Source organism: Oncorhynchus clarkii, chromosome 4, assembly GCF_045791955.1.
Source record: "Oncorhynchus clarkii lewisi isolate Uvic-CL-2024 chromosome 4, UVic_Ocla_1.0, whole genome shotgun sequence".
In the NCBI taxonomy this organism is placed as follows: domain Eukaryota; kingdom Metazoa; phylum Chordata; class Actinopteri; order Salmoniformes; family Salmonidae; genus Oncorhynchus; species Oncorhynchus clarkii.
In genome coordinates this window covers 61,528,125-61,554,321 of record NC_092150.1, presented here as the reverse complement: position 1 = coordinate 61,554,321, position 26,197 = coordinate 61,528,125, and the positions used below count along the sequence as shown (strand labels likewise).

The following is a 26,197-nucleotide window of genomic DNA, read 5'->3' as shown; positions in this document are numbered from 1 at the left end:
AGCATCCTGGCGGGCTGTATCACCGCCTGGTATGGCAACTGCACCACCCTCAACCGTAAGGCTCTCCAGAGGGTAGTGAGGTCTGCACAACGCATCACCGGGGGCAAACTACCTGCCCTCCAGGACACCTACACCACCCGATGTCACAGGAAGGCCATAAAGATCATCAAGGACATCAACCACCCGAGCCACTGCCTGTTCACCCCGCTATCATCCAGAAGGCGAGGTCAGTACAGGTGCATCAAAGCTGGGACCGAGAGACTGAAAAACAGCTTCTATCTCAAGGCCATCAGACTGTTAAACAGCCACCACTAACACTGAGTGGCTGCTGCCAACACACTGACACTGACTCAACTCCAGCCACTTTAATAATGGGAATTGATGGGAAATGATGTAAATATATCACTAGCCACTTTAAACAATGCTACCTTATATAAATGTTACTTACCCTACATTATTCATCTCATACGCATACGTATATACTGTACTCTATATCATCGACGGTATCCTTATGTAATACATGTATCACTAGCCACTTTATACTATACTATGCCACTTTGTTTACATACTCATCTCATTTGTACATACTGTACCCGATACCATCTACTGTATCTTGCCTATGCTGCTCTGTACCATCACTCATTCATATATCCTTATGTACATATTCTTTATCCCCTTACACTGTGTACAAGACAGTAGTTTTGGAATTGTTAGTTAGATTACTTGTTATTACTGCATTGTCGGAACTAGAAGCACAAGCATTTCGCTACACTCGCATTAACATCTGCTAACCATGTGTATGTGACAAATAAAATTTGATTTGATTTGATTTGAAAAAATAATCTGCTCAGACCCCAACCAAGAAGCAACAAAAGTGGTGCTATAAATTCTCAGACAACCCAACGATTCCTTGATGTCCTTCCAGACTCCCTCTGCCTACCCAAGGTGGTCAGAGGACAAAAATCAGTTGACCATGTCACGTTCTGACCTTAGTTCCTTTGTTTTGTCTTTGTTTTAGTATGGTCAGGGCGTGAGTTGGGGTGGGCAGTCTGTTTGTTTTTCTATGTTGGTTTCTGTGTTCGGCCTTGTATGGTTCTCAATCAGAGGCAGGTGTCGTTAGTTGTCTCTGATTGAGAATCATACTTAGGTAGCCATTTTCCACCTGTGTTTCGTGGGTGTTTATTTTCTGTCTTTGTGTATGTCGCCAGACAGGACTGATTCGGTTTTCGTTTCTGTCACTTTATTGTTTTTGTATTTCAGTGTTCAGTTTTGATTCATTAAATATTACATCATGAACACTTACCACGCTGCAAATTGGTCCTCCGATCCTTCTCACTACTCCTCCTCAGAAGAGGAGGACGAGATCCGTTACAGACCACCTAACTGAGGAACTCAATTTAACTTTGCGCAATACCCCAGATGCAGTTGCACCCCTAAAACCAAAAAACATTTGTCATAAGAAACTAGCTCCCTGGTATACAGAAAATACCCGAGCTCTGAAGCAAGCTTCCAGACAATTGGAACGGAAATGGTGCCACACCAAACTGGAAGTCTTCCGACTAGCTTGGAAAGGCAGTACCGTGCAGTATCGAAGAGCCCTCACTGCTGCTCGATCATCCTATTTTTCCAACTTAATTGAGGAAAATAAGAACAATCCTAAATTTATTTTTGATACTGTCGCAAAGCTAACTAAAAAGCAGCATTCCCCAAGAGAGGATGGCTTTCACTTCAGCAGTAATACATTTATGAACTTCTTTGAGGAAAAGATCATGATCATTAGAGAGCAAATTACAGACTCCTCTTTAAATCTGCGTATTCCTCCAAAGCTCAGTTGTCCTGAGTCTGCACAACTCTGCCAGGACCTAGGATCAAGGGAGACACTCAAGTGTTTTAGTACTTTATATCTTGACACAATGATGAAAATAATCATGGCCTCTAAACCTTCAAGCTGCATACTGGACCCTATTCCAACTAAACTACTGAAAGAGCTGCTTCCTGTGCTTGGCCCTCCTATGTTGCACATAATAAACGGCTCTCTATCCACCGGATGTGTACCAAACTCACTTAAAGTGGCAGTAATAAAGCCTCTCTTGAAAAAGCCAAACCTTGACCCAGAAAATATAAAAAACTATCGGCCTATATCGAATCTTCCATTCCTCTCAAAAAAATGATTGAAAAAGCTTTTGCGCAGCAACTCACTGCCTTCCTGAAGACAATGTATACGAAATGCTTCAGTCTGGTTTTAGACCCCATCATAGCACTGAGACGGCACTTGTGAAGGTGGTAAATGACCTTTTAATGGTGTCAGACCGAGGCTCTGCATCTGTCCTCGTGCTCCTAGACCTTAGTCCTGCTTTTGATACCATTGATCACCACATTCTAAACCAGTTCTGGCCTGGTTTAGATCTTATCTGTCGGAAAGATATCAGTTTGTCTCTGTGAATGGTTTGTCCTCTGACAAATCAACTCTAAATGTCGGTGTTCCTCAAGATTCCGTTTTAGGACCACTATTGTTTTCACTATATATTTTACCTCTTGGGGATGTCATTTGAAAACATAATGTTAACTTTCACTGCTATGCGGATGACACACAGCTGTACATTTCAATGAAAAATGGTGAAGCCCCAAAATTGCCCTCGCTAGAAGCCTGTGTTTCAGACATAAGGAAGTGGATGGCTGCAAACTTTCTACTTTTAAACTCGGACAAAACAGAGATGCTTGTTCTAGGTCCCAAGAAACAAAGAGATCTTCTGTTGAATCTGACAATTAATCTTGATGGTTGTACAGTCGTCTCAAATGAAACTGTGAAGGACCTCGGCGTTACTCTGGACCCTGAACTCTCTTTTGACAAACATATCAAGACTGTTTCAAGGACAGCTTTTTTCCATCTACGTAACATTGCAAAAATCTGAAACTTTCTGTCCAAAAATGATGCAGAAAAATCAATCCATGCTTTTGTTACTTCTAGGTTAGACTACTGCAATGCTCTACTTTCCGGCTACCCGGATAAAGCACTAAATAAATTTCAGTTAGTGCTAAATACGGCTGCTAGAATCCTGACTAGAACCCAAAAAATGTATCATATTACTCCTGTGCTAGCCTTCCAACACTGGCTTCATGTTAAGGCAAGGGCTGATTTCAAAGTTTTACTGCTAACCTACAAAGCATTACATGGGCTTGCTCCTACCTATCTTTCCGATTTGGTCCTGCCGTACATACCTACACGTACGCTACGGTCACAATACGCAGGCCACCTAATTGTCCCTAGAATTTCTAAGCAAACAGCTGGAGGCATGGCTTTCTCTTATAGAGCTCCATTTTTATGGAATGGTCTGCCTACCCATGTGAGATACGCAGACTCTGTCTCAACCTTTAAGTCTTTACTGAAGACTCATCTCTTCAGTAGGCCATATGATTGAGTGTAGTCTAGCCCAGGAGTGTGAAGGTGAACGGAAAGGCTCTGGAGCAATGAACCACCCTTGCTGTCTCTGCCTGGCCGGTCCCCCTCTCTCCACTGGGATTCTCTGCCTCTAACCCTATTACAGGGGCTGAGTCACTGTCTTACTTGTGCTCTTCCATGCCGTCCTTAGGAGGGGTGCATCACTTGAGTGGGTTGAGTCACTGGCGTGATCTTCCTGTCTGGGTTGGTGCCCCCCCTTGGGTTGTGCCGTGGCGGAGATCTTTGTGGGCTATTCTCAGCCTGGTCTCAGGATGGTCAGTTGGTGGTTGAAGATATCCCTCTAGTGGTGTGGGGGCTGTGCTTTGGCAAAGTGAGTGGGGTTATATCCTGCCTGTTTGGCCCTGTCCGGGGGTATCATCGGATGGGGACACAGTGTCTCCTGACCCCTCCTGTCTCAGCCTCCAGTATTTATGCTGCAGTAGTTTATGTGTCGGGGGGCTAGGCTCAGTCTGTTATATCTGGAGTACTTCTCCTGTCTTATCCGGTGTCCTTTGTGAATTTAAGTATGCTCTCTCTAATTCTGTCTTTCTCTCTTTCTTTCTTTCTCTCTCTCGGAGGACCTGAGTCCTAGGTCCATGCCTCAGGACTACCTGGCATGATGACTCCTTGCTGTCCCCAGTCCACCTGGCCGTGCTGTCCTCCAGTTTCAACTGTTCTTCCTGCGGCTGTGGAACCCTGACCTGTTCACCGGACGTGCTGTTTTAAACTCTCTAGAGACAGCAGGAGCGGTAGTGATACTCTTAATGATCAGCTATGAAAAGCCAACTGACATTTACTCCTGAGGTGCTGACTTGTTGCACCCTCAACAACTACTGTGATTATTATTATTTGACCATGCTGGTCATTTATGAACATTTGAACATCTTGGCCATGTTCTGTTATAATCTCCACCCGGCACAGCCAGAAGAGGACTGGCCACCCCTCATAGTCTGGTTCCTCTCTAGGTTTCTCCCTAGGTTTTGGCCTTTCTAGGGAGTTTTTAGCCACCGTGCTTCTACACCTGCATTTCTTGCTGTTTGGGGTTTTAGGCTGGGTTTCTGTACAGCACTTTGAGATATCAGCTGATGTAAGAAGGGCTATATAAATACATTTGATTTGACTGTATCCAACACATTATATATTTAGGAAATCCTCAGATGTTTCCTTATCATACATTGAATTGTCATTGGGATAAAATTAGGACTATTATAATCAGGGGTGTAACTTTGGTTTTAGAAGTGGGGGGGACATAATATTATTTATTATACATTTTTTATCCAATCTGATTAGCACTCCAATCAGCCTACCCGGCCGCTTGGAGGTGTCCGCACAGTCGTAAAGCACACTGTTGCCTCGTTTTGTAACACATTCCAATTATAAAAGTGGGGGGGACAAAATGCAATGGCATCAGTGAACGTTGCGCCCCTGATAATAATTGTGTCCCAATTTATCTAACCTGCTGTTCCAGTCTACCAAATGCAAACTGAAAATATCGTTTTGACCCAGTCTACACAAATGGGTGTCATGCCTCCTGTGAATATGATATCAATTTTGTGTGTGTGTGATTTAAGAAAACTCTTGAGGATTTCAGAAATGTATCTTGTGTTGAGCTAATACGCCGAAAGAGGTTAAAGCAGATGGAAATGCAAAAAGTTTCCCACCCTAACTGAAAAATACTGTCGGCTGCAACTGTGATAAAGCCTGTTAAAACAGTGTACAGTAAGTGTATATTTTGCGTTTGTGAAATTATTTTGCTGTGATATGAATTATAAGGCTTTATGTTTCTAGAACCGTATCGCAATTGAGAATCGATTCACGTTTAGATGGAGTAGTGTTTGACTGTTTTTGCTGCCTGAGCCAGTCCACCTCTGAAAATAACATACAATGTCCTTATAGGTCCATATATGGCTCTACCACTGTACACTCCTTAAAGCTAGAATCCTTAATTAAAACAATAACAAATCGTCACCCGCCTCTGTTTTGGTATAAATCTGAAATATGCTAGAAATGTAACCACTCTCAAATTAATTAAGCGCTTTGGATGCAAGAACTGACCATCCATTATATCAAAATTATAGTTTTAACTGTGTTTTGAGTATATACAGTGTTTGTTTACATTATTTACAAACATTGTTTAAGCAACTAAGGATTCTAGCTTTAAGAGTAGATTATTGGGCTAGGCCTATCCATATGTGTGGGCAAAATGTTAGGCTTTAAGTTTAGTTAATTAACTAGCATAAATAATTAAGGCTACAACTTTTTGAGAACTTGAAATTGTCTAGGATATGTGTGGACCCTATTAGAAAAGCCCCGCTCTTCGAATACCTATGCACATTTATTTGACGTACTACGGTACACCCTGACCGGAAGCTTCGGGCACAAACCTTTTGTGCACGTTCTGCGCACCTCCACCTTATATCACTATTGCGGGTGATGCGGAATGTCAAACAATGAATGAACAATTCGTAGACCTTGATTTACTAAATGTGTACGACAGTGCCTGGTTATTGGAGACATTCTGTAAAGCATCCCCTTGTAACAGCAACCCACGTGTTGCCGTAGGAACAAATATATTGGAGGGTACAGATTCGACATTGACAGATACAGTGTGCAGGCGTGTGTAGCCAACAGTACAATATCCTTGGTTTCGATTGTTTCTAGGGCCCTCGTTAAAATGAGCGAATATTTTTCCCTTTCAGATTGTGATGTAATTGGTTTTGATTTGGACCACACTCTCTGTCGGTACCATTTGAAGGAGACCTCTAGGGTGAGTTTATTTATAGCTCACGGGCTGTCCTTGTGATTTCTGACAATATGATACTGTAACAATAGCTAGCCGGCTGGCTAGCTACTAAGTATACTAACGCTTGCATTCAACATAAACCATCCTTTCCAGCTGGCAGTGTTAAGTTAGTCGTTCATGGCTCGCTGTTTTTGATCAATAGCTAATACTCACAATGTATGATGGAACGAATGGAATAGAATACATACATCCTAGCTACATGGTGTTAATATGGTAAACATTGCAGTTGCGATGCATGCGCCCGCCCAAAACATTGTTACAATGCAACGTCTAGCTACCTACCTAACAACACTGTATATTATGTGTTTATAGCATGCGTACATTTGATTTATAAGCTATATGCAACAACAAATTAGCCAGCAGTCCAGCCAGAGTCACAGCTGAGTCTGTGTGACATCTGACTGCCAGCAGTATGCCAGCTCCATCACGGTAGTTGTCTTTCCAGCACGGTGTTTATGTATTGTACAAACATAAAGGTTTAGTGTCACTGAATGTTCACCCCACCTGTGGATAGAATAGAATGCAAGTGAGACCCTATATATTTGTGCTTCTTTGCAGCTGATCTATGAGAGCTTTACCAGGTATCTGGTAGAGCATAAAGACTATGACAAGGACCTTCTTATATTGACCCCTGCTTCCTGGGATTTCTGGTGAGTCACAAGCAGCAGCAGCAGAATGACTGCAGAAAACACATTGTTCAATAGGCTGTAATCATTCATGACTGTGGTGTGCCATTGTAGATTCAGACTACCTGCATGCATCATTCCACTACTGTGAATGACTACCCCATTTTCAGGTTAGATAAAGGGCACTTAAAAAAAATGAAAGGCATTGGATGAATGCATGGTGCTCTGGGGAATATCGCTTACAGATTCTTATTGTTATTGCTTAGCATAGGACATTGATCAACACGCTTGTTCTTTGCCAGTGACCACTATGAAATGTGTGTTCTGTATGTCCAGTTTCAAAGGCTTAGTGGTAGACCTTGAGGATGGAAACTTGGTTAAGTTGGCTGAAGATGGAACCGTTTTACGGTAGGGTAACAGTAAATTATACAGTTAACTACACGCTCTGATATTGGGTTCCTTTTTATATTGATAGGGGGGGAAAGGCCTGTTTTTAAGTGTTTGTATCAATGTACAATATTTGGGCATGCCTTTTTGTTACTCCTCTTTACACCGCAAATGAATTAAAACCCCTGATTTTTAAACCTGTTTTCATCAGAGCAACCCATGGGACCAATAACCTCAGCACAGAAGAGATCATTAAACATTATGGTTCAAAAAGGGAATGGAAGAACTTTGATAGCCTTAATACCTCATTTACGAAATCGAGTAAGTCTGTAATCTTGAATCTCTGTGTCCCATCCAAATTGTGAAAGCAGTTTTTGCTTTATTTTTGCAATGCAGTTTCATTTTTTTTATATATATGTAAAATATAAAAGAGTGATTATTGATTGGATTGTTTCTTGCAATAAATATGTTCTGTTTTATTCTCTGCAGCAAAGTACTACTTTTATGACAACTATTTTGATCTTCCCGGGGCTCTTCTCTGTGGAAGGGTTGTGGATATGTTGCGTAAGGTAAAAATGTAAATGTTTTTAAGTGAGTAGATAATGAATATGTTTACACATTTTTTTCTTCTCCAAATTGTATCTCCTTGCAAGAACATGATTTTGTTTTTGTCAACAGCGTGGGAACGAGGTGAATTCAGACTTCTGGAAAGACATTGTTGCTGCCATCGACCACAATTACAACACATCTGCATTCAAAGGTATGCTTATTACTTATGCAATAATCAAATCACTTTCAGTTGTTGAAACAGAGGACCATATCAGAAATCACTATTTCACCATATCAGTGGGCTGAAATAGTCCAACTCAAAACAAGGTTTTCAGTTTCGTACTGTAGACTGACACAAAAAAAAAAGACAACGGCGTCAGTTTCAGAAATGAGACTTTATTCTTTTACTTTGATCAATAAGTTGAACATAGCATAATGCATCCTCAGGCATAGAGTTGTTTTTGACATAATACTTTTTTTGTGACCGTTTTTCATCTTGTGTGTTGCAATATCACACGGCCGGTTTGTTAAAGGTGTTGCGATCTGACTTACAACATTGCCTTAAAAAAACAAGCATGATTTCCTTTGCATGTGTATTACAAGATATTTATTAAAGACTTTGAAAACAACAACAAAAATCTGCTGTAAATGTTACAGGCAGTCAAAGAGCACCATTTTGTGAATTATTTTAGACTGGTTTGTATTCCTTGATCATTGTTTGCTGAATACTTGTGCATATACTGGGAAAGGGAATAGTGATGACAAACAATTGAATTCCTAAATTATATTCTTCTTCTCATTTAATTTAAATGCCTCCATGAACCGAAAGCCCTTCTTAAAAGAATACTTGAGAGAATTGCTGCTCTTGCCTTTTCAGCCTTTTCAATGACAAATGAACTTGTAGAATATTACGTCAATCTTTTATTCTACAATGACAACCCAATCTCGATGGAAGTTACAAACTGAACTATTTCTTTAGGTAGTTTCTTTTAAGCTGTTATTAGTGATTGTATCACGTTGAGGCAATCAGGAACCCAGAGAAAGAGCAGTGAACATTGTCGGCAGCGAAGACACCATTGGTCTCCTCATCAGGGACCTGAATGTAGACTTGGTCATGGGCATTCAGCATAAGTACAGTGCTGCCAGACAACTGATCCAAGAAGCCCTTGTTGTACTCATCGTATGAGAACATGATTGGCTCACCATTTTTGTACAGTGCCACCAATGCATTAGCACCGTTAACATGCATATGGTAGGAGAAGTAGTAGAGACCTGGTACCTGGCAGGAGAAGATGCCAGTCTGGGGGTCATAGTGCTGCTCCCCATTGTAAATAATCTGGTTGAATGGAACGGGTGAACCCGCTGATGGGTAGGCCACCGTCAGAACCGCGCTGAAGGCGGACATAGGGGCCTTCATCATCTCATGAGGCATCATTATCTCATGGGACTTGATGGGCATGCTCTTCTCGTGATGGTAGACCATCTCACCAGGGGGACCAGGTGGGCCAGGAGGTCCCATAGCACCTGGGTTACCATCGTTACCTCTGGAACCAGGAGCTCCAGGTGGACCCATAGGACCAGACATTCCCTTGGCCATCTGGCCAGCTGGGCCGGGTGCGCCGGGAAGACCTGCGTGACCCCTAAGACCTGCTTGACCTGCTGGACCTGAAGGCCCCACTGGTCCTCTTGTTCCTGGGATGCCGCTCTCGCCTGGTTTCCCTGGGCCGCCAGGTGTGCCTGGGTGTCCCTTTGATCCTGCAAGCCCATTTGAACCTGGCTGACCAGGAGAGCCAGCATGGCCCTGAGCTCCCTTGTTACCCTGATGTCCTGTAGCACCGGTTGCACCAGGAGGACCTGCTGCCCCGGGGATACCTGCCTTCCCTGCGTAACCCTGATGTCCCTGATCCCCCTTGGTTCCCTTTGCCCCTGGAGCTCCCAGCATGCCGACATCTCCTTTAGATCCCTGCACACCTGGTTCTCCCTGGAATCCTCTAGCACCCTGTGGCCCAGCTGGACCCATAAGGCCAGTAGCACCTGTTGCCCCAGTGTAACCTGTTGGCCCTGGCTCTCCTTTCTGACCGGTGGTTCCTGATGTACCAGGAGATCCTCTGTCACCTGGCATGCCATTAGCTCCTGGTTTACCAACTCCTGGTATGCCAGGTGCACCTGGTTGTCCGGCATGTCCCTGGGGACCTTTAGGTCCCATATTCCCAGGCATACCTGGACTGCCATTCTCACCTGATTTTCCTGGCGCTCCTACCCCAGGGTTTCCATTGTGGCCCTTTGGCCCTGGCTGACCCATAGCTCCTGGAGCTCCATCCCTACCTGGAGTACCTGACTTCCCAGGCTCCCCAGGGTATCCAGTGGCACCAGACTTACCAACTCCGGGTTGCCCTGGCATACCAGAGGGTCCCATTGGGCCCACTTGGCCGTTTGCACCTGGTGCCCCAGGAATACCAACTCCCCTCTCTCCCTTTTGTCCTTGCAGACCAGGGATACCTGGATGCCCTTTAAGTCCACTCTCACCCCTTGGCCCCATGCCTCCGGGCAGACCGTGTGGGCCAGGTTTGCCAGCAGAAGAGTATCCAGCAGGTCCTGGGCTTCCAGCGGAACCGGGTGATCCTCTTGGACCCATGGCTCCAGGTGCACCAGTATGGCCCTTCTCACCGGGCATTCCATTACTACCTGGTTTCCCAGGACCACCTGGATTGCCAGGCTTGCCAGCTGCGGAGTAGCCAGCGGGTCCGGGGGCCCCGGGTGGGCCCTGTTGTCCAGGATGTCCGACGCCGTTATTGCCGGGAGGCCCAGGGGGGCCCATAGGTCCTGGCTCACCAGGGGATCCGGGAATACCTGGCTCACCTGAAACAGCTGTGGAAATGGATAAGCGTAATTACCTAAGATGCAGGTAACAACTACAGTTAACTGTATAAATGGTTTAGATTTTAGGATATCTTTTTTTCATTTCATTAAGTTTGTCAGTTTTTCCAGAGTAGATCATTAGGTTTCAGTCAAGATTAATTTATCCAGTTCGTTATCTGTTAACAGAGTAATCATGTAGTCCTGTTTTCATTCGGGGTGCATCTGAAACATTTGTCTATTTCATTTTGAATTTGAATGGAAAGATATATTGACGTTTTCTCGGTGATGCCCCAAATGGATCTTAGATGTTTTGAAAAGCTGATGACTCTGATATCTCCACCCTATTTGTATGAGTGTGGATGAACAACTCTGCCATGCACCAGTTGTTACACCTATTGATCCAGTCATGGTTGTTGTGTCCTATTGAGTCCTGTTGCAAACATATAGCATCGGGGGAGGGGGGGTTGGGGGGGACAACTCGGCTTGTCAATTGGTTCCTTGAGTTACCTCTGCTTTGGTATTCCACTCTAAAACACCACAATGAGATTTAAACAACCGAGGGGATGTAGGCTCTGTGATTATGGAGGGAGTTTGCGGGCACTGACTGCTTTTCCCAGGGTCATTTTGACAGCACCAGTGGTCTGTGAATATGTTCATATAAACACTGGGGTCCTTGTACAGTTCTCAGCATATTGAGACCACATTAGACTACTGTAGCCAGTTATTTTAGTTTCATTTGCCCACGCTATGTTGAACCCTTTAATTTCACAAGTTGTCTGTAGTGCGTGATTATGGTTAGTGGTCCTCCAGTTGACGTATGTGCATCGCCTTGAACTCTGGCCTAGGTCGTGAAATTCTGAAGGGATACTTTTATCCCTGTGTCTTTGAGCGGTTAGCCCACAATACCTCCACACCTCTGCCTATATCAATAACTTTCCCGAAGCCGTGTTGCTTGTTGCATATTATGCCTAACATTTTGTATAACCATTAATGTGTTCGCTTGAGCTATTTGTGTTAAGTCTGTGGCATTTTACCACTGTTCAGATATCAGAATTCAGTCCATAGTGGTCAGTATTTGCCTTATGCTGTAGCTTGGCTGCATCACCGAGTTGATGACCCTGCCCCCTTTTGACTGACGCTGGTAAAGGGACCTTTGAAACGGAGTTTCCTTTTAGATATAAAACTTCAAGGCACTAGCAGTTATTAACAGTTTTTATCAATTCATGTATTAATTGTATTATTAAAAGTGATTTTATAATTTACTGGCAAGGTTGTTGCTGCTCAAGTAATGTGTGGTATAGTAGTGCCATGGTGTAAGGTACTACTACAGAAGTCAGTAGGAAACATTTAGCTAAAGTGACTGAAGTTTAATTGACTGATGATTTGTAGAAAAGCACATAAAGTGTTTGCCTTTTCCTGTTTTGGAATAGCACTTTGAGAACAAAATGGCCAGACAGGGCTGTAATTTGAAAGCCACTGAGGAGTAGGTTTGAAACCTGAGGAAAAACAGAAAGTGCCAAAACTGGACAGTTTGGCAGCCAAGTCAAACCTCAGAAACTGGAAGGTGACAACACTGTGGCATAGCCAGCTGTTCAACCTTGACTTGTCTAGTTAGGCCTAGATCCTATGTCTATTGCCAGCCTCAAACCATACTGTTCTATATATAGGCCATGCCATGGCTCTCATATTATACATCCTGAGGATGGCACTTTTTAAAGTCTTACAGCATTTAAGATGATTTGCATTTGTGTCTACTCTACTGTAGGGCATTTGTTTTGAGACGTGTCTGGGACAATTTAAGCACTACAAAGCAGTTTGTTTGGGTGTGCCCAGTGCAACGTGGTAACATCTGTTTGCATTGTTGACGTGTGGGAAAGTTTTGTATTTCTGTCAGAGGACACCGGCCATAATAATACATTTAAAAAATACATTGAAACATCTTAAGCAAAGCTACTGAGTGACGTAGTCTGGTTGAGCGACAACCCTCGTCTCCGGACCGTATTCTTGACCGAATGGTCCCATCTCTGCCGTTTTGTCAAGCCCCGCTCTCTTACTCTCTATACTTTTCCCCCCGCTGTCTTCTGAGCTTTCTCCTGAAGAGAGGATAGTAGGATATCTTGTTAAGATATTTCAATATTTGTCAAGAGTGACATGGAATCTGTGGAAGCTAGCGACATTTAACTGGTGCGTTGGGTGCTCTTTTTATGAGGCGTACAGAAGCGATAATTGCCCCTGGCTCTCACTGCTACAGAACCTCTGTGATCTGACTGTCAGCGTTGTTGCAGGAGAATGGTTATTATCTTAACTACTGTAATCATATTTTTATTATCCACTTTCTGTTGATGAATGACTGTGTCCTCTCTTGGGAGCTGTGGAAGGATGCATTGGTCCACGGTTTCCAATTTGTCACGACATCTATGGGCAGGTGAAAACCCTCAACAATTTGGACTGAGACATTGCCTCAGAATGCATCAATAAGTCTGTTTAATTGACTTGTTCCCCTGTAAAGGATAATGTACTATCAATCCTGTTTCATAAGGTAAGTATGTCGAGATGTAATACTCTACATCTGTGAGTGTTTTGGTAGCAATTAACTTCCACTGTAAACGAAAGTTTTTTTAAATGAAAAATTATGCTGCATATTTTGCTGTTTTACATTGATTTAACTTTTTTATTTTGATATGTTTATTTGTCTATGTTTATATATATATATATATATATATATATATATTTTTTTACCATGCTGTGCTTAATTACATTTGTTAAAGCTTATATGGAATTCAAAACAGCCAAGTATCTTCCAGTTTGACATTTGGGGTGTACTTGCACCCAGTATTTTCCTTTTGGCACTGACGGCTATTAGGTGGCCAAGAAAACCTCCTGGCCCTAATGACAAACCTCCAGTACAGTCTAGAATTGTAATGAATTTAACCTTCCATAAACCTTTCACCAAGAGAATGTACCTTAAAGCTGATACAGAATTATCTTCGGAACATTAGCGTGCAAATAGACATGAATACGTTGAGACTTACTTTGGACATGGCTCTTGGTAGGATAATGCTGCTGCTGCTTGGCTACTTTCTGTACATGGTAGTATCTCTCTGGTGTTGCCACGGCCAAGGCCACCAGGAGGAGGAGAACGCTTGTCACTCTGAGGTCCATCCTGTGAAGCTAAACCTGCAAGAAAGAAATGTAGAACAGAATGTTGAAATGTGAACGGTCTTCAACATACAGAGACACTACACTGGCGTCTCCTGTATTTCTCATACAGTAGCTTTGCAGTTCTATTGTCACTACAGCAGGGCCTGCAACAACAAACTAACATTTCTGTGTCAGAATGACAAGAAACTAGCACAGGAGGGAACGTTGCAGGCCCCAAATCTTTAGTCAGACTTCAGGTCAGATTCAGACTCCCATGTATGGGTCATCCCTTCCCTCGCCAAGTGAATCATCTCATCACAATGATAGATAGATAAGACACTTGCTATGAGGACGACTTGAGGCCAGATGCCACCAGTACCTACTGCCCCAACCTGATCCTCAACCATGCCCCCAAGACCCCAACTGCCTCCCCAATGGCCCAATGCACTCTACACCTCACAGCACCAGGCACAGAGAGCCACACTCACATACACAGAGAGAGCAGACTAGAGAGAGCGGGCAGGATACACTTACCAGCAGGCAGGCTCCAAAAGATCAGTGAGGGTCGGGTGGCTACTGTCCTGGCACGGTACTGTATAGTCCTTAGTCTGGCTGCTGCTACCCAGGCCACTGGGTATGGGGTATTTATACCAAATCTGTCTCCAGCATCACCCAGAATCTACCTAGTATAAAAGCCCCACCCCGTTGTGATGTCAGCTTTAATGAGGGGTGCCATATCCTCCGAGAGAGAAGGCATGTCACTTCAGGATGATAGTCCTCTCATAGCATTTCAAAACCCCACAGCTCCTCCCTCATCCATCCATCCTCAATGGAGCAGGACTGAACTAGATTTCATTCAGTTAAAGATACGTTTTTATCTTTTTGTTTCTGAACTCTTTGGCATTTGTGGGTATATGTGGTCGTATGTTCAAGTCGTAATAATGCACAAAGCTATATGGGTATTCACTTTGATTCTTTGATGTCTTTGACATCTTAATTGCTGTTTTTTTTATAGATGAATTAGAAAAACAACATAAGTGTTCCCCTCTTCTACCCAGTTCTGCATATTTCCGTCTGCTCAAATACAGGTGCTGGGGAATGGCTTTAGTACATTCAAGGTCTCCAAAATAATTTTATTGACAGAGTGAGCATTTTTGCCCTGGAAAATTAAAGACGGTCTGTACTTGAGCTTTTTCCTCCTGTCATCCCATGGAGTCCCTGTCTGTTACAGTAAATAACTGGATGGCCCAGACCATTGAGTCCTTATGCAGGGAACTTCCAGGCAACAGTGAAGTTTCAGCCTTGTACACGCAAACAAATGTGTTGCTTTCTTAACAGGATTTTAATGTTAGATTGTGGTAGCAAAATCAATACACTATGTCAGCTTAATGAACTCTGGTAAACATTACTTACATTCATAGACATTTATTTACTGGAGAGTTAAATTGTTTAAACTGTGTGTGGTGTAGAGTGCATATAGCAGTACTGTGCCTCCACTGAGCCACAGTGCAAGATGGGTACACCAGAGGGCAGAGTTTAGTTTCTGTCCTCAGACCTCTGGCGGTCTGGTTCTCAAATGTCCATTGTCACCTCTAAATTATTTTGTGAAAGTCTACCCTGCACATTTGTCAAATTTTTCTGCCTTTAAAATGAAATCTTAATAGGAATAAAAACATGTATCTACACAACCTGCTCCACATTTTCAAAATGAAAGAAAAAGTATGGAACATTTTCACAATAACATAAAAAATGTAATAAAAAATGCAGATGTCTTGTATTTTCAAGTATTGTGGCGGCAACATCATGTTATGGGCATGCATGACACAGGCAGGGACTGGAGAGTTTGTCAGAATCCAAATAAATAAATGATCAACACCCAGGTAAAAAGTTAGAGACCCTGTCTCAGTCTTCTGGATACCTAACCCTGGGATAGAATTGTATTTTTCAGTGGGACTATTACACAAATGTTAATGCCAAATACACACCAGAATGGCTTTCCAAGAGATGTTGATGATTGTTTCTAAGGGGTCTAGTCCCAGTCCTGACTTAAATCTGTTTGAAATTGAGACAAGTTTTTGATGTTGCTTGTCCATCAATCATTTCCTAACCAAATTTACAGAGCTTGAGCAATTTTGACAAAAACAATGGATATGTTGCCGCAAGAGTTGTGCAGAGTTATTCCAAATAATTCACAGCTGTAATCACTGCCAAAGGTGCTTCCATCTCTGGGGTTTGAAGACATACGCTATCATTACGTTTATTTTTTACATTTTTATACTTTTTCTTTTATTTTGAAAATGTGTAGCAGGTTGTGCAGATTTGTAGGGAAAAAATCGAAATGTACTCTCTTTTTTTAGATGACATTTTAAGGCGACAAAATGTGAGAATTGCGCAAGGGGTGTGTTGACTTTCACTAGGCACTGTATCTATTCTTACGGGCAGTACCTACCTTTTGGAGTCTAGCAACTGTGTTTTGTGATGTCACCATGTGCTAGCAGGAAATGCCTACTCCCCAAATAATGACGTTGTTATTACACACAATGTCAAGATAGCCTTCGATTTTGTATACAGAAGCTGTGCCTCAAATTGCTCCTTTTGTATATGTTGTGTGTCTATCTCCTAATCTGCAGTATTTATCTTTGTCTTTGAGCTGTTTTGCACCTGTTAATCCTTGCCAGGTCAAGTTTTACTGTAGTAGACTGAAATGGGCTCGAGGATGTTTTAGGTTTAGAAAAACCCGAAATAGTGTCTGCGTTTTTTTTCTCCGACATATTTCCAACTCTTAGTTTTACAGCCTGCAGAAGAAAGTCAATCAAGCCACTGGGCATCCTTGGTAAACCCCTTTAGTTTAAATGACAGAGTTGCAGGAGGTGGAGTCAACACTTAAAAACTTTGCAGGCTCCAGTCCCTCCATCACACTTTCACCATGAAAGCCGTGTAGACCACACAGTGGCAACGTGTTCGTTTTTTATTTGGGTCCATGATTTTTTTTTTGTTGGTGTGTCAGGATTCATTCCTCCCTATCTAAAAGCATACTGTGTCATTTTAACGTAAGTTAATGCCTAGACTAGAGGCACATGAATAGACTTGTGGAGTTTGAAAGGAGGAGTACCAGGTCTTACAGATCGTTTTTCTGCACGGGGATAGAAGTGAAACACCTTCAAGATTCCTCTATTGTACTTGTCATCAGTTTTGCATTGTGACCCTGTGGCCTGTAACAAAATGCATAAACATTGGCCTTTTTACAATAAGCATCGATCACATCATATACATTGCCTCGTTGCCACTGTTACTGATTTACTGCCGAGGTGTGGGGGTCTCTCAGGCGCTTTTAGCTGCCGAAGCATCACCCAGGTGCGTGCTACACTTTCGGTTGGTGGATGCTCCGTGCTGCCTACCTACAGAGGAGGAGTAGCCGTGAACTTCGGAGAAAGCGGTGCCTGGTGAAAAGTTCTATGCCTGTCTGACTGATGTTCTCCCTCCCTGGCTTTACCATCAACCTAATTTCCACTCAAGCCAGTTACTCCTTTACTGAACTGCATCGTCATCTAGCTGTGGAAGACCATCTCCGATGAACTGCCAGCACCCTGAATTTTTTTTTGTTCATTTTCTTTTTTTTTTCAATTGACTGAGATTCTGTATGAAAGCACTATATCAAATACATGTATTATTATTATTATTACAGCACACCTGAACCACTTTATGATGGGGTGGCATTCTGAGTCAATGAAAGGCTCTGGAGAGAGCGCTGCGGTTGAAACTGTAGAAGAATATGCAGCTTCTCTCTCCAGACGCGACTAATTCACTTTCATTCCTTTTAATTGCTATGATAATGACTGGGATTCTCACACAACGTAGACAATGGTGCCAACCGTTTACCCCGTTATCTTAGTATGGGATACAGGCATGCTGTAGATCAAATCTGCACTCTGCTATAATTTGTTTCTGATGAATAAGCACAAGGCCGATGTCTTAAATCTAGGCTAATTGATAGCCGAATCTTTTTCTATCTGTTTGAAATGGTCTTTTGCATTTATCATGTTTTTTTTAATGTCTGGTGTGCAAAATACCTACTGCTTTTCGTAGTCTATTTATTCTCATGGGTGAAGTTGGTAGACTGGTGGCTGGGACTGCAAATACAATTAAGGCATTTTAATTCTTATAATGGGCAGTTCAGAAAAAAACCCCAATGATTTATAGCATTTTGTGTTTAGATTTATGAAATGTATGATTTTGCCATCATAATTTCCCTCGCAATTGTCTCAAAAAATCATCATACATTTTCCCTGTGCTTGTCTTTGCTGCCCAAGTTCAGTTTTAGAGTGCTGGGGAAGACGCAGTCTGGGTGAGACAGATACGTTTAGTCTCTTATGAATCTCTCTCCTCTGTTTGTTCCCGGTGATTTGAGAATGCCACGCTGCCTGAGAGAACGGAGGAAATAATTGCAGGTTGATGATATGACTAAGCTAGTCAGAAGAATGGAAAGTGGGAATCTAAAGATGGCATGTTTTAGCTGGGAAGTGGCTGGGATACAGATTTAACATTTTAATAAACCCAATATGCCACTAAGAGGCAGTTGCAGCTTTATGAATGGAAGGGTTGATGTTGGCCCTCCAGGCTTAGTGTGGGTGCAATTACAGAGACCCGAAAGACAAACGTCTCGAAATCACGGTCGGAAGCAGAACCGAACAACCTGAGGAGTCTGAGGTTGTTTCAGAATAGGAACCCAAAATGCATCCCTCCCAACTTTTTTTTTTGTCATTTCAAGATGAAAGTATTTAATTTGAGAAATTACTGAAAAGCTGGTAATCAGAGAAAGAGGGGAATTTAGGCCAATGTTTAATTTTTTTCACGCTGAAGCCTGAGAATGTTTCAAATCAGATTTGGTTCCAATTTTAGGCTCTCCTTGAGGACCAGGTAATGGGAGGGGATTGTTAGAAGTCAATTATGTTCATTGAGGCAGGACGCAACAAAGACGCAGAGCCTTAATGACTAGTGCCTTTAAGTCTAACTATGCCTTCCACACCCTCCAGAGCCCTTTAAGTGGAACAAACGGCTCACATGGATGCTTGAGCCAATCCCATGGCTTTTGTCTGGTGTTGAGACACCGCCACTGTCGCTCAATCTTCTTCTAAATGCGTTTTAACTCCAACAAAGTAAGATTGAACATGTTGTCCAAAGGGCAACATTCTTGAGTCTGACAGATTTTTGTAATTTGCAGAATATTTTCTACTATGGATCTGAAAGTCTGCCTCCTGGATTGAAATCTGCCGAATATATATCTTTGTTTGACTCTGAACTAAGCCAAAGGTTGTATTATGTAAGGTGCATGTAGTTTAGGTGGATGTATATTGCCAGCTTATCAGAGTTAGCTGTTTTTCTAGGATTATTATAGTCGTCTTATAGTGAGATGTGACATGCCATTAAAATGAGTAACTGGGGAAAGCTGGTATATCCTATTTGGTTGGCTTGAGTTCCTGAAGAGGCCAAGGCTGCTATGTGTGCACTGACTGCATGTCTAATTTACATTACGTTTAAACCTTTGATTAATGGTCACTATAAAGCATGGGGAGTCTGCTTATATGGTTATATGCCTATGTGGTTATATTCACCAAAAGCATATAATCTTACAGTCCTTTGAAAGACTATGGGATGTTTTCCATGTTTTTTCCATTATCCCTCACTCTGCTTCCCATGCACTTCTGTGTTGTTGAATCAGATAGCTCCTGTCTAGTTTGGCATGTCCAACCCAGCCCCAAAGTCCAGCCCTTGAGCCTGGGGGCTTGCCTGGGGGCTTTAGAGGGCTCTGCCTGGGCTTGGCCGGGCTGGCTCGACTGTCTGGAGGTGGTGTTGGAGATAGCTTTGGCGTCTGACACCTACCAACATGACCAGCCATGGTGCGTTTTTGTTTTTGCTTCACTGGAAGGAGCTCCTGTGTTTTAGCAAATTACGAAGCTCTCAAAATAATCATGGTCGGATGAAAAACAAAGAATAAGCCTTTCTCAAGCACTATGGAAAATCCAAGCCTTTGAATGTTGGTAAACAACCCATAGCTATATTTTAGGGCTATCTTAGTATGCTGCGTTTTCACTTTGGTCTTTAGACCAGGATATGGTTGAAAACCTGAACTGCAGAATGCCAAACCACCACTGGTATTCAAGTGTGAAAAACCCACACGGATGCAGTAGGTTCACTTTTTAAGTTGCCTACCAACCTTACATGAATATAATGCCAATCCTCATACCTGTTTTACACCGTGCCATTACACTAATGTCTGCACACACAATTTGTTTATGGTGCTTCTGAAGCTGCGGCCGATCATCCTTGGTGGCCTGCAGCACTAAAACATGTGGATATCCCCTTTCTGGGTTTCTGTCAAAGGTCTGTTTTTGTTTTTCTTGGTTCGATCTTTATTTTAGGTGTGTGGGTTGGGAAGAATCCCTGAACACCACTCTCCGTACGGTGGTAAGATTGTTTGGTAGAGTTTTAAGAGGTAAGCTAGCTACTTATTTTTTTTCAACAGAAATTCAGTGCCAATGAATGAGGAAGAACTTCTGAATAACACTTTCTCTTGAATACCATGGTACCAAGGGATAAGCTCACTTTCCTTTTGATGTTATTTAAATCAAAATTACTCTCATTAGGCTGGCTAAAAAAGGATCCCATATCTGCTCACCCAATTATTCTTGATGGTACTAAATTGTCTGGATAACAGTTTCTCTTATATTTTTACTACTCGTGTTAGAAAAATGTAAATGATCTTTGTAGTTCACCAATATATGTGTTCCCTCATTTTATACAATTGTTGTTGGCCATGTACACTGAGTATACAAAACATTAAGAACACCTTAATATTGCCCTCAGAACAGCCTCAATTCGTCGGGGCATGGACTCTACTAGAAGTCGAAAGCGTTCCACAGAGATGCTGGCCCATGTTGACTCTAATGCTCTTCAAGTTGACTGGATGTCCTTTGGGTGGTGGACCATTCTTGATACACACAGGAAACTGTTGAGCATGAAACACCCAGCAGCGATGCAGTTCTTGACACACTCAAACTGGTGCGCCTGGCCCCTTTTACCATACCTCATTCAAAGGCACTTAAATTGTTTGCCTAGCCCATTCACCCTCTGAATGGCACACACATTGTCCATGTCTCAATTGTCTCAAGGCTTAAAAATCCTTCTTTAACCTGTCTCCTACACTGATTGAATATAACAAGTGACATCAATAAGGGATCATAGCGTTCACCTGTATTCACCTGGACAGTCCATGTCATGGAAAGTGCAGGTGTTCCTAATGTTTTGCACCCTCAGTGCATAGGTCTAGGTGTTGTATGCGTGTAACTATCATCAGCTTAGCTCTTTCGAAATCCATACATTAAAGCCTGTTGAAACGTGTTGTTGTTTAGGTGTGTTTTGAGAAAAGAAACCGTGGGAGGAGAATTACACATACTTTCTGGCATGGAGCAGAAAGTACAGAACATTTAAAGATAGTGTTGGGTTCTCCTCTCATCCCAAAATGGGTGCTTCGTGTGTCCAATTAGGCTTTGTGTAGAATCAAGCATTTTCCCATTTTCTCCACGTGTTTGGCCTCCTGCTATCGCAGGAGACGAATGAAATAGGTCTGTACAACACTGAACTTCGATTTCAAAGCACTTTCCTACCAGGAAAGAAATCATAACATATAACCTATTTGAAAGGCGTTTTGTCTCTGCCAACCTGCACGCAAGCATTTTGCGTACCATGCACACAATTTGAGGTTCCGGAAAACTACCCGAAAATATGCAACAACCTGTCTGAAGTTGAATCTGAGCCAATCAGACGACTGAGCCAATCAGCTCTCCATAGTCTGAGGACTATTTTCCTCCCTCCCTCAGCTCTCCACTTTGTCGGTTGATACCAGTGATGTGTGAGGAAAAAGTTTAGGGAAAATGGAGAACGAGCTGTTTGCCAAATACATTTTCCAAAACTTTATGTGTTAGTCAAGCACATTACCACTACTATTTTGTAGTTAGCTCCTTAGCTAAGGCATCATTATGACAAAGGTAGTTAGCTACAGCGTTTAGTCAACTAAGCGAGAACACTTTCTTGCCCAGACATGCTTTGACAGCAAAGAAACGTGCGGTGTGCGTTTGTTCAGTGCGCGTCGCTGCGTGGATAGAAACAGACATGTTAGAGAGCTGTTAAACTAATACCGTCCTTCACAGAAAGTGATGTTAGTCCTACTAAATCTTAAACAGTATATGTCAATTAATCAGTTCTTGATCTGTACTCTTGATATAGCTGTATGTCAACAGTAGGCTGCTAAGGATTTGATAATAGTCATTTCACCAATGACAACAAGATGTGTTTAAATGAAAGGTCTCCCTACTAGGCTACCAAACTGGGTGGATTAGGTCAGGGATGGAGATCTGAAACAAGCTCATTATAGGCCTACATTAGTTGTTTTATATTTCAAATAGCCTACAGTAAGCTAGAGTACAGTATTACAGTTGAAGTCGGAAGTTTACATACACCTTAGCCAAGTACATTTAAACTCAGTTTTTCACAATTCCTGACATTTAATCCTAGTAAAAATTCCCTGTTTTAGGTCAGTTAGGATCACCACTTTATTTTAAGAATGTGAAATGTCAGAATAATAGTAGAGAGTGATTTATTTCAGCTTATATTTCTTTCATCACATTCCCAGTGGGTCAGAAGTTTACATACACTCAATTAGTATTTGGTAGCATTGGCTTTAAATGATTTAACTTGGGTCAAACGTTTCAGGTAGCCTTCCACAAGCTTCCCACAATAATTTGGGTGATTTTTGGCCCATTCCTCCTGACAGAGCTGGTGTAACTGAGTCAGGTTCGTAGGCCCCCTTGCTCGCACATGCTTTTTCAGTTCTGCCCACAAATGTTCTATAGGATTGAGGTCAGGGCTTTGTGATGCCCACTCCAAGACCTTGACTTTGTTGTCCTTAAGCCATTTTGCCACGACTTTGGAAGTATGCTTGGGGTCATTGTCCATTTGGAAGACCCATTTGCGACCTTCTTTAACTTTCTGACTGATGTCTTGAATTTTCCTCCCTCATGATGCCATCTATTTTGTGAAGTGCACCAGTCCCTCCTGCAGCAAAGCACCCCCACAACATGATGCATGATGCCACCCCGTGCTTCACAGTTGGGATGGTGTTCTTCTGCTTGCAAGCATCCCACTTTTTCCTCCAAACACAACAATGGTCATTATGGTCAAACAGTTATATTTTTGTTTCATCAGACCAGAGGACATTTCTCCAAAAAGCACAAACTTTGTCCCCATGTGCAGTTGCAAACCTTAGTCTGTCTTTTTTTATGGCAGTTTTGGAGCAGTGGCTTCTTCCTTGCTGAGCAGCCTTTTAGGTTATGTTGATTTAGGACTCGTTTTACTGTGGATATAGATACTTTTGTACCTGTTTCCTCCAGCATCTTCACAAGGTCCTTTGCTGTTGTTCTGGGATTGATTTGCACTTCTCGCACCAAAGTACGTTCATCTCTAGGAGACAGAACACTTCTCCTTCCTGAGAGGTATAATGGCTGCATGGTCCCATGGTGTTGATACTTGCGTACTACTGTTTGTACAGGTGAACGTGGTACCTTCAGGCGTTTGGAAATTACTCCCAAGGATGAATCAGAGTTGCGGAGGTCTACAATGTTTTTTGAGGTCTTGGCTGATTTCTTTTGATTTTCCCATGATGCCAAGCAAAGAGGCACTGAGTTTGAAGGTAGGTTTTTGAAATGCATCCACAGGTACACCTCCAATTGACTCAAATGATGTCAATTAGCCTATCGGAAGCTTCTAAAGCCATGACATAATTTTCAGGATTTTTCCAAGCTGTTCAAAGGCGCAGTCAACTTAGTGTATGTGAACTTCTGACCCACTGGAATTGTGATACAGTGAATTATAAGTGAAATAATCTGTCTGTAAACAATTTTTTGAAAAATTACTTGTGTCATGCACAAAGTAGATGTCCTAACCGACTTGCCAAAACTATAGTTTGTTAACTAGAAATTTGTGGAGTGGTTGAAAACCGAGTTTTAATGACTAAGTGTATGTAAACGTCCGACTTCAACTGTACGTTGCATCCAGCAATGGAATAATCCCAAATTTTCTCCCCAAACAAAATGAAAAAGAACACAGTTTACTTTTTCATCAAACTATTCACATACAGAAAAATGTGAAACTGTCATTGAGACCACCTCAATTTAATTTAGGATCAAAAACAAGACTTCTGTGTTGGCAACCATTTTTTATATAATTTATGACTCTAGGTTTCAGGAAATGGTAGTTACAGGTAAATTGTCCAACTTCCTTAAGCCTACATCAGCACCACCTTATCGGAAAATAAGGCGATAGTCCTGATTTGTACATTTAAATGTATTTCTAGTCAGCTACTAAAGAGTAGCCAATTACCAAGTACCCATGAATCTATAGCCTACCATTGTTACTGAGGCAGACTTCTGCTCACATCATTATTAGGCTAAATAAGATCCATTTGCCTGTGATTTGAACAGTGTGGGTGTTGCACGCATGCCTTTTCTGGGGTCCGCGGGGCAGTTCCCCAAATGGCATCTAGCACCAGGCACTGCTAGTGATGTGGCAGTCTGACAAAGGCAAAGACGTGGAGTCCCAGATTGTTTAGATAAGCTACAGTAAGTGGCAGTGTTTAGAAACTTTCACTCAACTTGAGGTGAAGTTCGTGAAGTCCACTTCCCCCACTTGAAAAGGCTCAAGTTGTTCCTCCACAAATCATAAACCAATCGTTGGTGATGCGAAGGGAGCATGTGAGATATGAGCCAGGTTTAACTGCATTGGGCTCTATAACTGCACTTTAATGAGCACTGGTGAAGGCTTGTTAAGCATGTCCCTGATTTAATCACTATGAAGACATGAAAGTCAGGTTCGCTCAGTGGAAGTATTTTTGGCTTAGCAAAGGAAAACAAAGTGATAAATGGAACCCTCAATTCTTCTTGGTGTTTTCAGCAATTAAGCCAGAATTAATCAAATATAGCCAGTCATCATCAGCAAAAATGGTTGTACTAAGACTGCTTATTTTGAAGTATTTTGGTGCAAGGAAAAAGTGACTTTTTTGCTTTAGGGTTGTGATTTGCTGATTTGGTAAATACCAGTGAGCTTACATTTGCTTTTCAAGATACTGGTGACGACAATGAAGTGTCACGCTAAATGAGAGAATGAAAATGATCACCAAACAACTGTACATGTATGTCACCAAGGGAAAGTGTATTAGCCTAGTCCACATGTTGTTAAAAATGGATTAAAGCTGGAAAGATGTGTGTTACTGGCAAAAAATAAACATAACCACTGGAACAACTATACTTATATTTTACTGCACATTGGGGACACCAGCACATGCAGCCTACTCCACCACTTTGCCTGAGTTTTACGGAGTGACTGGGAGGAGCACACATGAGAATATACGTTTTTAATTGTGCCAGTAAACTGGGGTAAGGCAACACTGAAATGTGCTTGGTTGCCCTGGCAATCCTGCAGATCTAAATAAGAACTAGTTTGTTAGCTAATGCTTGTCAAGGGTAGCATTTAAAGGCAGAAAATATCAAACTAGGCCACATCCTTGACCACCCTTTGCCCTCCGTGTGTTCCATATATAGATTTGCCAAACTTGTTTTTCTACCCTTAGTTTGACCATTCTTTGTTGTTCCTATTTCTTGGGTCAGTTTCCGCAGGCGCAGGTTAAGCCTACAGCAGGACTAAAAAGCATTCTCAATAGAGAATATCCATATCGTTTTAGACCTGGTTTAGGCTTAATCTGTGTCTGGGAAACCGCCCCTGTACTCTGTTCCTTTACAACAACAAAAATGTATAGCACCCTTCAAATGTAATAAACACCAGAGCAGAACGGCTCCAAAGTATTTCTGAGCTGTGAGACATCTATTTCTGAGCTGTGAGCCTTTTTAGATTTTTTTTTTTAATATACTTATTCAACCAAACGAATGTTATATATCACAACAGTCTTTAGCCATGGTCCATAGGTGCAATCTGTCAAGATTCAAACTGCTCTGGTCAACGGGGTAGGGAAAAAATGAACTTTATGGCTTGGCATATACTAAAGCTGAGGAACTTACGCACATCCAGGTACTTTTTTTGCAGATGCTGGAGTTCTAGGTGAATCCCTGAAAAATAAGAAGGGAAACAGCGCACACTGCTGTTCATGTTCCCAGGTGATTTTGTGGCAACGTTTTGATCCTTAGGTCTCCACGGATCCCTGGTGAAGACCTAAGGGTCGACGCGTTCTAACAATAAAGTCCCCTGGGAACATGAACAGCAGTGTGCAGGTGTTTTCCTATGTATTTTTTCATAGACATGGCATGTGCCTTAATTCTATCTAATTAA

General features: G+C 42.2%; 2 protein-coding genes across 2 annotated transcripts in view; one reads left to right on the top strand and one right to left on the bottom strand.

Annotated features, from left to right (window-relative positions):
• The first annotated feature begins 5,793 nt into the window (after nt 1–5,793).
• Nucleotides 5,794–26,197, top strand: part of LOC139407046 (5'-nucleotidase domain-containing protein 1-like) — a 52,005-nt gene continuing 31,601 nt past the window's right edge. Inside the window, exons 1-6 of the mRNA XM_071150350.1 lie at nt 5,794–6,206; nt 6,801–6,892; nt 7,205–7,276; nt 7,467–7,576; nt 7,745–7,824; nt 7,934–8,015. Coding sequence (XP_071006451.1) covers nt 6,114–6,206; nt 6,801–6,892; nt 7,205–7,276; nt 7,467–7,576; nt 7,745–7,824; nt 7,934–8,015 — 529 coding nt within the window. The 5' untranslated portion in view covers nt 5,794–6,113. The remainder of the gene's footprint in view (nt 6,207–6,800; nt 6,893–7,204; nt 7,277–7,466; nt 7,577–7,744; nt 7,825–7,933; nt 8,016–26,197) is intronic.
• LOC139407045 (collagen alpha-1(X) chain-like) lies at nt 8,185–14,424 on the bottom strand. The gene is made up of 3 exons (XM_071150349.1): nt 14,339–14,424; nt 13,696–13,840; nt 8,185–10,672 (listed from the first exon to the last, which is right to left on the bottom strand). The coding sequence occupies exons 2-3, from the start codon at nt 13,823–13,825 to the stop codon at nt 8,817–8,819; spliced, it is 1,986 nt and encodes a 661-aa protein (XP_071006450.1). The 5' UTR covers nt 13,826–13,840; nt 14,339–14,424; the 3' UTR covers nt 8,185–8,816.

Excerpts from the sequence above, each read along its gene's own strand:
- LOC139407045 (XM_071150349.1), bottom strand. The coding sequence starts at position 13,825 with ATGGACCTCAGAGTGACAAGCGTTCTCCTCCTCCTGGTGGCCTTGGCC. Across the intron at positions 10,673-13,695 it reads TACCAAGAGCCATGTCCAAA|CTGTTTCAGGTGAGCCAGGT; the intron begins GTAAGTCTCAAC and ends CCATTTCCACAG.